At 39.4% G+C, this 11,208-nt stretch overlaps 1 protein-coding gene across 1 annotated transcript in view; it reads left to right on the forward strand.

Annotated features, from left to right (window-relative positions):
- The window catches only part of LOC122633236 (microtubule-associated protein futsch), a 38,948-nt gene that overhangs the window by 19,164 nt on the left and 8,576 nt on the right, over window positions 1-11,208 (forward strand). The window contains exon 7 of the mRNA XM_043820912.1: window positions 1-11,187. Coding sequence (XP_043676847.1) covers window positions 1-11,187 — 11,187 coding nt within the window. The remainder of the gene's footprint in view (window positions 11,188-11,208) is intronic.

Raw genomic sequence — 11,208 nt, forward strand, 5'->3', positions numbered from 1 at the left:
GAAAGAAGACAATCTCATTCACCAGACGGCGACAAAGACATCGATCCTCTGATATTAAATCTGATAGACGTCGGCCAAGAAATGGTCGTCAATCTTCGACACATCAATCTTCGTGCTCACCCATGCTACAGAGATCCAGATCCAATCAATCTCTATCATAAAGTTGGACATGGTACTTTAGATATGTATGTTTTAAGCCCGAACAAGGAGAGCCGAGAAGTGAGAGAATTCTTGGCAAAGTGGCATACGTCGGACGTGAAATTATTCGCTGGGACACATAAAAAGGACTCGAATAATTTAACGTTTCCTATTCAAAATCTTGTCTCAATATGCGCGTTACTAGTTTGGCAACCCGCTAATCCTGAAGATAACATTACTAGAATCTTATTCCCCGGAAGTACACCACAACATAAAATCTTTGAAGGATTTGAACGATTAAAACATTTGGAATTTTTGAAGCATCCAATTTGTTCGGCGAAGAGTCTTTCGCCGTCGACGTCATTAGTAACCTTGAAGGACAAGCCAGTGAAACAAAAATTTGGCTTGATCGAGAAGGAAGCAAAGAAAGCGAAAGAAATCGATATTAAGAAAGAGAAAAAAGAATCTCCAGATATCAAGGCACTAAAAGCTGCTGAGGAAATATCGACGAAAGCGACACCCCAATCAACACCGATAATACCAACATCGAAACCAAAAAAGATAGAAGATAAACCAAAGAAATTAGCGGCGGAGAACAAGAAGATCGATATCGATGCTAAGGAAAAGAAAATCGAGAAGGAGCTAAAGGAGACGAAGAAGGAAGTGAAAAAAGACTCGATTAAAGCTGAGAAAGCTGAAAAACAAGAGAAACATGAGAAACGTGACGAAGAAGTTAGTAAAAAGGAAGTGATCAAGGAGGAACCAGAAAAAGTAGTTCCTACGAAAGAACCGAAAGTAAAAGCTGAGCCAGTAAAAAAGACGAAGGAACCTAAAGTTAGTAGAACTATGAAAACGGAGGTTTCATCGAAGGTAAAGTCATTGGAAAAAAAGATGAAGGCACCGAGCTCAGAGAAGAAAGATACTTCCAAATCGTCACCAACGACACCAAAAAAGACATTGAACGGTGTTGCGACTAAAACAGAAATATCGAAGACTGCACCTAGAGGACGACCAGCTGCGAAAGCTGTATCAACGGCACCGGCGAAGAGTGCCAAGGATGCGAATAATCGAAAGGTTGTGGAGCAAAAGAATATTGAGAAATCAGTTGCGAAGGAGGCACCTGTTGCAGTTGTCAAGGTATCGGCTAAGCCAAAGCCAATGGATAGAAAGCCAATCAGTCGAAGGCCTAAACCAGTTAGCCCAAGTAAAGCAAGAGTTCCTGGTAGTCCTGCAAAATCGACTCGAAGTACACCAACTGCTTCCGTAAAGTCAGACAAAGATGGTGTTATCAGGAAGATGAAGGGAGATAAGGGTACTACTGATTCATCGACAGTGTCCACACCTTCCGGAGTTGAACCGGAATCAACGGCGAAGCTCGTTGAAAAAAGTCTAATCGAAAAGTCCGAGGACATTTCTTTGGATTCTATCGAAAGTAAAGTTTTAGCTGACTTGAAAGAAGAACGTGAAGTCGTTGAAGAGATCGAGGCAGTACTGCAAAAAGCAGAAAGAATTGAGACCAGAAAGGACGATCGTTTCGAAGGAGACGACGAAATTACAGCCGAAGCTACCGATAAAAAGGAAGAAGACATGACGGAGGAAGACGTAACCGCGGAGATCGAAGATGCACCAAAAAAGGAGAGTTCTCGAAAGGAAAGTCAAGAGTTAACGGAAGAAGACGAATATTTGATCGTTGAAAAGGAAGAGATATATACCGAGGACTCTGTTCAGAGTGGTGAAGGCGAACAAAAGCATATCTTGGACGAGGCCGAATCTGAAAAGACTAAAATACTAAAAGATACTATGGAAATAACGAAAGAAAAGGGAGAAAAAGAGGAACCGGAAAAGGGTAAGGTCGAGAGTCCAGAGAAGAAAGCAGAGATCGTCGAAAAGATCCCAACGAAAGAAGAAAAGAAAGTGTCCCCAGAGGAGAAACCTGTTACTACACCAGCTCCAGAAATTACACCAAAGCCAGAAGATAAAGATGATTCTGGTAAAAAAGACAGCGAAGAAGTCACGAAAGAACCATCCAGTTTGAGTCCAGATAAATTGGACTCTTCCGAAAAAAAGACGACCGACACGGACATGAAACCTGAAGTGGATCAAAAAGAACATATTCTTGAAAAATTAGAGGAATCTCAGGAACGTATCTCGACGTTGGAATCGGGTGCCACGACCACTGCTCCGACACTTCCCGAAGATGAACGTATTCCTCTCGACGAGATAAAGGAAGATATCGATGAGAAACACGTTATCGAAGAAGTCAAAGAGAAGGATGCTCCTGTTAAAGCTGAAAAAGAAATTATTACTCAGGCTGTTCCACCGGCGAGTAAACCCGACGTAAAAGTTTTCGACGTTCGACAGGCTGTTCAAGGCTTGCAACGAGACATTGTCAAAACTCCGGACGAGGTCGCCGATCTTCCGGTTCACGAAGAAGTCGATCCGAAACTATATCGAATGGATTTCGAGAAGGACAAGGAAGAAAGAGTAGCAGCTCCACCTACTCAAGAAATCAAGGAACCAGAACCAACACCACCAGTCAAGGAACAAAAAGGTGTTTTCAGTTTCTTCGGTAAAGTAGCTGATAAATTTGAAAAGGGAATCGATAAATTGACGAAAAAAACGAAAAAAGAACCCGAAAAGGAGGAGGATAAGTCATCGTCGAAATCTAGCTCTCCGAAGGAAGCAAAAGTACAAGAAAAGATTACTTTGGAGGAGGTGGATATGGAAAAGATGTTCCCAAAGGTGGGCAAAGTAGCTGAAAAGCCGGAGGGATTCGAGAAGGTTGAGCCTGTGCTATCGGAAGTCAAAGTTGCGGCCATCAAGGAAACTGTAGCTTTCATTGAGGAAGAAGAATCGAAGGACATCAAGAGACGTAGCGTACCGGATTTGGAAGTGAAGGTGTCTGATAAGGTCGAAGTTATCACGGAGAAGCCAATCGTTTCACCGACCGAAAAATTCGAAGGGAAGGAAGAAAAAGAAGAAAAGGAAAAATTCGTGAAGGAGGAAGATCTTTTGAAGGAAGAGGAAGTCGGGGAAGACGTTGAAGAAGTAAAAGCTCTGCTCGAGGAAGCTTCGAAGAAATTTAAAACGGTGAAGGATAGCCTTAGAGATTCTCTAGAATCTTTGGAAGAGAAAATCGAAGAAGAGGAAAGTCTTTTACGTCACGAAGCAGCCTTTACGAAGGACATTGTCAAGGACACTTTGGAAGGAGTAGTTGAAAAATTAGAAGAGATGAAACCTCAGATCGAAGACGTACCGGAAATAAAGGGAACGGAAAAAGTAAAGTTCGATATTCCTAAGGATGAGGAATTTGAAGAAGAATACGAAGAAGAATCTGTTGGTCCAGTCAAGGACGTTAAGGAAGCCGTTCGTGATGTTGGTGAAGTTCTCGCTGGATCGGCAGGTATAGTGATTGACGACAAGCCTAAAGATGTCGTTGAAATCGTGAAAAAAGTCGCTGAAGTATTGAAAGAAGACGATTTTCTCCCTCCCGAGTTATTATTCCAGAAACCTTCCGAGAAGGAATTGACCGAAAGAAAAGTCTCGATACCGAGTGAAAAAACTATCGAAGCTGAAGATAAATTGACCAAACTCGAGGATAAGGTATTCAAACCGATCGTAGAAGATATTCCTATACCCGCAAGGGTCAGTCTTACCAAAGAGATTCCTACGGAAATTGCTAAACCTTTACCGATTTACGAAAAACCTGGTGCGATCGAGGTTGAAGAAAAACCTTCTGAAAAAGTTGTCCAAGACGTAAAAGAAATCATTTCGCCGGAGAAAGATCAGATCAAGGACATGGAGGATGTTAAAAAGATCTGCGAAGAGATAATGAAAGACGATTATATTCACGAAGAAACGAAGGAAGTCGAGGATTCGACGAAAGTAGACGTGATGAAGGCAGGTCTCGAAGAGATTTGTGTAAAGGATGTAGCCAAAGGACCGTCTATCGGAGAAGAACCAAAACAAGTGATAGAAGAACCAATTATAGCGTTCGAGCAAAAGGTATCGCCAGCAAAAGCTGAAGTCGTTATGGTTACACCAGATTCTGCACCGACTTCGCCTAAATTCACAACTGAGAAAGTTTACGACGAAGAATTGACGAAAGAACCGATAAAAGAGAAATTACCAGAATTGACTGTGGAAATCAAAGACGTACTTAACAAGCAAACTCCATTGGAAGAAATCATCGAAGAACTCGTGATTACTAAGAAAAAGAAAATAACTATCGAGATCATTGAATATATTACTATTGTTAAACGTGTACCAAGAGAACGTGTGATTTGTATAATCGAAGAGATCATTATAAGGAAGAAACTTAATCCAGAAAGTGTAGTTGACGATATTAATCTTCTTAAAACGACTATAACACCGGAAAAAATCATTGAGATCGAAGAATACATTATTAATGAGTATATTACAAAAGGCAAGAGAATTACCGTTCAAATAATCGAAGAGATTTCAATAAGGAAAGCTGTACCAAAGAGAATCATCATTGAAATCATCGAAGAGATTATTATCAAGAGAAAAATTACAAAAGAGATGGTATACGATATTTCGAGCGAACAGCTTCGTGATCTTCGCAAGGAATCACCCGAGGATGAAAAGATGGATGCTGTGAAGTCCGAAGTTTTAGCAGAAAAGAGAAAATCGATTGCCGTTATCAGTTCAGAAGAAGAAGAAGAAGAAAAAGAAGAGGTGGAAAAAGAAGCTAAAGAAAAGGAAGAAAAGGAGAAGGAAGTTCCTAAAACAAGAAAAGAGGAAAAGTCTGAAGACGAGAAAATCTTAACTCCTGAAAGCATGGAAGAAGTCGAAGATGGCTTCGTCAGTATTCCTTCAGGAGCAGTTTTGTTACCTGAAGATGACAAGGTTCAACTAGAAATAAAGAAAAAAGAGGAACCAGAAATTACAAAAGAACATGAAAAAGATGTTATCGATGATTTTGAAGCCGTGGAACAAGAATACAAAGTTCAGGACATTACGGTCACTGAAAAGATACCACAAGTAGGAAAAGAGAAAGAAGAACCAGAGGAGGAGATAGAAGATGACACTAGTGACGTCATCGAAGCCGAAGAAAAGTTTGTGAAGGAGGTCAAGGAAAAAGTTGGAAAGAAGGATATCGAGGACATCGAGGTGGTCAAGGACGTTGACAAAATCGTTGAAAAAGACGAGACAAAAAAGATCGTCGACGATGTGACAATAGAAACGGAAACGTCTGAAGTATCTGAGATAGTCGATACTACGGAAAAGTATCTGGACGAAGCTAAAGAGAAGCCTGATGTAAAGGATGTTAAGAAAGAAGAATTAAAAGTTGTCGAAAAAGAGGTGAAATTAAAGGAGCTTGAAGTTAAAGAAGCTGAAGAGCCATTGATAAAAGATAAACAGGATGAAAAGAAAATGGAGACTGATTTAATCAAGGAACCATATCGTAAGGAAAGTGTCACTGTCGAGGATGCAATTCCAAGAAAATTATCGTTGGGGATTAAAGAGGAAGTCAAAATGGTGATGGAAGAGAAAGGAATAGAGGAAATTGCAAAGGCAGCTGAAATAAAAGAGAAAGATGAAGAGAAGAAAGAAATGGAAGACGTTAAGGCTAAAGAAAAAGTTGCACTAATCTCGACCGAAATTAAAGCCGAACCAATGAAAGATGAAAAAGCGATTGCCGAAGCAACGACTGTATCTGATAAGGAGATTGCTCCTGAGAAGGATATTAAAGAAGTAGAGGAAAAAGATACTGAGCCAAAAGCTTTGGCGTTTTCACCAAAGGAAGAGAAAAAACTAGAGATGAAAGATATCGTCGAAAAAGACGTCGAGCCTATGGTAAAAGAAATCGAGAAAGAAGTTAAGAAAGAAGATGAGAAAAAACTTGAAGAAAAAGTTCCTGAGGACGAAAAATTGGCGGACGCTACGGGTCGTGCTATTGAACCTAAAGTAGAGATTATTGAAAAGAAACTGGAGGAGAAAGTTGAGAAAGAAGACAAACTTCCTAAGGACGAAAAATTAGCAGACGCTACTGGTCACATTGTCGAACCTAAAGTAGATGTTATTGAGAAAAAATTGGAGGAGAAAGAAATAAAACTCGAGGAGAAACTTCCCAAAGACGAGAAACTAGCAGACGGTACTGGTCGTGCAATCGAGCCAAAAGCAGAGGTTATTGATAAAAAATTAGAAGAAAAAGTTGTAATGGAAGAGAAACCGGAAGACAAAGTTCCAAGGGACGAAAAATTAGCTGATGCTACAGGAAGTGCTATTGAACCAAAGACAGAGATTATTGATAAAATAGTAGAGAAAGAAGAAAAACCAGAGGACAAGATTCCCAAAGATGAAAAATTAACTGATGCAACAGGACGTGCTATTGAGCCAAAAGCTGAAAAAGAAGAAAAACCAGAAGAGAAGATTCTCAAGGATGAAAAATTAGCTGATGCAACAGGACGTGCGATTGAGCCAAAAGCAGAGGTTATTGATGAAAAAATTGAAAAGGAGGAAGAAGATGTAAAAATTCGAAAGAAGAGGAGTCTCCAAGAAGAGCCAGCAATCGAGATAAGCAAGGATTTAAAACCATCCGAAAGCAAAGAAAAAATTGAAAGAGAAGAAGTAGACAAAGTGGAACTATCAAAAGTTGCAGAAGACGCTGGAGTTGTCCATAGAATGTTAGTAACAGCAAGTAGCGAAGATGGTGGACAAGAAATGGATATCTGTCCAACAGGAACAATTACCTTCGCTAAAACCGTCACACCTGATGATTCCTTGAAGGAAGTATCGATTAAAACGACACCTGACAAAGATTCTTTGCTTTTGGACAAAGATTCGATCCAATCAGAAATCAGCTCTCCTGAAAAAGATAGTATTTCGGAAAAATCAGCAACCGAAATTAAAGATACCGGAAAGATCACTCCTGAAGATAGTTTGGATAAGTCTCCACTCGATACACGTGGTTCACAAGATTTTGAAGACAGTTTAGAGAAGGTAGACATCAAAGTAAAAGATATTGAAAGTGTATCACCTAGCACTGAAAAGGTTAAAGAGTTTGACAAAAAAGAAAAAATCCAATCTCCAGTCAAAGATGAGATCAAAGAGATCAGTAAAGTAGAGTCTCCAAAAGAAGAAGCTGTTAGTAAAGCAAGTACTCCAGACAAGGAAGTTGGCAAAATACCATCACTTCTTGACTTATCCAAAGAAGAAATTTCAAAAATAAAGACTCCCACTTCGACACCGATCGAAGAAAAACACGAAAAGATACCTGAAGCTATAGTTTCCAAATCTCCGGAAACTAGTCGTTCCGAAGACGTTTCACCAACCGAAACGATATTTGCGAAATCGCCTATCGAGAAAAAAGTTCCTGTAGATATTTTGATGAAAGAGACTGAAATTTTGAAGGAAGAAAAAGCGAAGGAAATCGTACAGCCTGTTGACAAAGTTGACAAATCAAAGTCACCGAGTCCTAGCATAGAAGGCCTTGCTGATGAGAAGACTGTTAAAAAATCTCCTGAAGAAGAGAAACCTATTACTGCCGTTATAAGTGCAAAAGATATTGAAGAAAGTATCCTAGATAAAGAAAAATCTTTAAAACTAGACGAGGAGAAAGATAAGATCGAGAAACCTGACGTAAAAGATGTGACTGATAAAACTAGATCACCTAGTATCGAGAAACCTTCTGAAAAGGAACAACTCGAAAAAATTGTCAGTGAAAAATTAGAAAAAGAAGAAAAGACAATAGTTCCTGAAAAATCGAGATCACCGAGCGTCGTTGGCGAAGAAGCAGGAAAACAATTGGATGTAACGAAAATCGAAGCAAAAGTCGATTTAGAAAAAATAGATCACGTCGAGAAACCAAGATCTCTCAGTATAGTCAGTGACAAAGCGATAGAAGAGAAAGAAGTGGATAAAAAAGATGAATCAGAAAAAATCGAGAAGGACGTATTGCTTGAGAAAGCAAAGTCGCCGAGCATTTCCGAGGATAAATCAAAAGAAGAATCCAAATCACGCAGCATAAGTCCTTCGGAAAAGATCGATGAAAAAGAATCGATCGATAAATCGAGATCACCAAGTATTACGACTGAAGAAAAAACACAACTAGAAAAATCCAAATCTCCGAGCATCTCCGATGAAAAATCTCTAAAGGCTGAGGACGATAAATCGAGATCACCGAGCGTTGTTAGTGATAAAGTGGAAGAAATCGAACGTGAAAAGTCAAAGTCGCCCAGCATTGAGAAGGAATTAACTGTTGACAGATCTAGATCGGCAAGTGTTGTTAGTGAGATTCAGGATACGAAAAAAGTCGAGGAAGTTAAATTAGATCGTGCTAAATCACCGAGTATACCTGAAGAAAAACCTGAGGAAAAGATCGTTAAAGAATCGATCCCCGAATTAAAAGCAGCGGTACCAGCATCTGTCGACGTTCCTAGCGATAAAATAAAAGATGCGAAAGAATTAATAAGTGAAACGGAGAAGGTTGACGTTAAAAAAGAAATCCCTCTTCCTGCCGAAGAAATAACAATCGATAAATCAAGATCACCTAGCGTGACAAGTGTCTCACAAAAAGTGGAAGACTCGATCGATCGATCGAAATCACCGAGCATAAGCAGTCAAGTGTCGGACGAGAAGAAATCGGAAGATCGTTCGAAATCACCGAGCATTGCCAGTGATAAAGTGGAATTGGAAAAGGAAATCGAAAAATCAAGATCACCTAGCATCGTCGATAAAGAAGTTTCTGAAAGTTTGGAAAAACCTTTGCTCGCCGAAGAAAAGAAATCGAGCGAAGTATCTCCGGTGACTGTGAAGGACAAAGAAGACGTCAAGGTTACCGATAAGTCAAGATCACCTAGCGTCGAGAGTACCATTGAAGACAAAGGAGCGATTGATGTATCGAAGTCACCAAGCATAACTGAAAAATTAGAAGACGAGATTAGAAGAAGTAAATCAGCTAGTATAACCAGTGAAAAATCTGAAGAGAAAGTATTAAGCGAGTTACAAAAATCACCTAGTGTTTCGGACGAAAAATTGGACTCTAAAGAAATAACAGAGAAACTTGTCGAAAAAGAAAAATCACTTAGTCCTGTAAGTGTCGCCGATAGTAAATCAAAATCTCCGAGTATTACCGATGAAAAAGTAACTTCAACAGGAATCACGATCGAATCGATCGAAAGAGCTAAATCACCAAGTATCACCAGTGATAAATCGTTGGAGAAGAAATCGGAGGATCGATCCAAATCTCCGAGTATCGAAGACCGTTCAAAATCACCGAGTATTGTTGGAGAAAAATCTGAGATCGGTGAGATCATAGAAAAATCTATTGAAACGAAAGAGTCCGATAAAACAGATAGAAGTAAATCACCAAGTATATCTCCAAGTATCGCTGGAGAAAAATTGGATCTTAAAGACGTCGAAGAAGTAGTTGATAAATCAAAATCGCCGAGTATTAGTGATAAAGCGGATCTCAAAGATGTGATTATTGAACGATCAATCCGTGAAGATCGTTCTGGCAGTGTCGCAAGTATTACCAGTGAAATCAAAGAACCATCGGAGAAGTCGAAATCTCCTAGCATTTCTAGTGAAAAACCTGACCTTGAGGAAGTAGAAGACGTCGGAATACGAAAGGAATCGATCGGTAAAAGGGAATCGATTGGTATTATTTCAGAAAAATCACAGATCGTAGAAACGGATCAGAAGGTAGAAGATAAATCGAGATCTTCTAGCGTAACGAGCTTTGCTGGTGATCAAAAACCTACAGCGGATTTAGAAAAATCTATTGATATTTCTGAAAAGATCGATATCGATAGAAGTAAATCTCCGAGTATTAGCAGTGACAAATCTGATGATAGAAAACCGGACGATAAAAGTAGTGAACGAGAACATTACGAGGACGCAATCGACGAGTCTCGTTCACCTAGCTTCACTGAAGATAAGAGTCTTAGCAAAGAGAGTATCGAATCGACCTCTCCTAGCACTACGGTCGAAAAGTTAGATCGTGTGATAGAAAAGGATGATTTGAAATCGCCCGTGAAATCTGAAGAATTTCATATTCCTAAGAAAGACGTCGAAGGGGCGATAATAGTGGAAGGCAAAGAAGATCGTTCAAGGACACCGAGTGTCGCGGAAGTTAAAGTCGATGATAAGTCTAGGTCGGCTAGTATCGTTAGCGAAGTATCTGCTAAAGAAGTCATTGGTAAATTAGAAAAAGAACCTTCACCGGAAAAAGATAAGCAAAAGTCACCTTCTCCGGAAATTGTCAAAGAAGAAAAATTATCGGAAATTGAAGAATCAAGAAAGTCTGCTTCACCGGAAATAGAAAAAATAGAAAAGGTTGTACCGCCAGAAACAGAGAAATCAAAATCTATTTCACCAGAAGTAGAAAGACTGGATAAGTTACCTACGCTCGAAGTAGATAAACAAAAATCACTTTCACCAGAGTCTGAAAAACTGCCGAAATCACCAACCCCAGAGACTGAAAAGAAAGAAAAATCTCCTTCTCCGGAAGTTTTAAAAGAAAAGTCGCTTTCTCCAGAAATGGAAAAACCATTAAAACCATTACCACTTGAATCGGAAAAACAGAAATTGCCTTCGGCAGAAGTAGGAAAAGAAAAGTCTGCTTCGCCAGAAGTAGAAAAAGAAAAGTCTGTCTCTCCAAGAATAGAAAAAGAGAAGTCTGCTTCGCCAGAAGTAGAAAAAGAAAAGACTGTTTCCCAAGAAGTAGAAAAAGAAAAATCTGCTTCGCCAGAAGTAGAAAAACAAAAATCACCTTCGCCGGAGACGAAGACAGAAAAATTACCTTCCCATGAAATAGAGAAATCAAAGTCTCCTACACCAGAAGTACAAAAAGAAAAATCACCATCACTTGAAATACAAAAAGAAAAATCACCATCACCTGAAATACAGAAAGACAAATCGCCAACACCAGAAATACAAAAAGAAAAATCGCCTTCGATAGAAATGGAAAAGGAAAAATCACCATCGCCTGAAGTACAAAAAGAAAAATCGCCGACACCGGAAATACAAAAAGAAAAATCACCAACACCCGAAATACAAAAAGAAAAATCACCTTCGTTAGAGGCGGAAAAGGAAAAATCACCA

The sequence above is a fragment of the Vespula pensylvanica genome, chromosome 1, assembly GCF_014466175.1.
Source record: "Vespula pensylvanica isolate Volc-1 chromosome 1, ASM1446617v1, whole genome shotgun sequence".
NCBI classification, from domain to species: Eukaryota; Metazoa; Arthropoda; class Insecta; order Hymenoptera; family Vespidae; genus Vespula; species Vespula pensylvanica.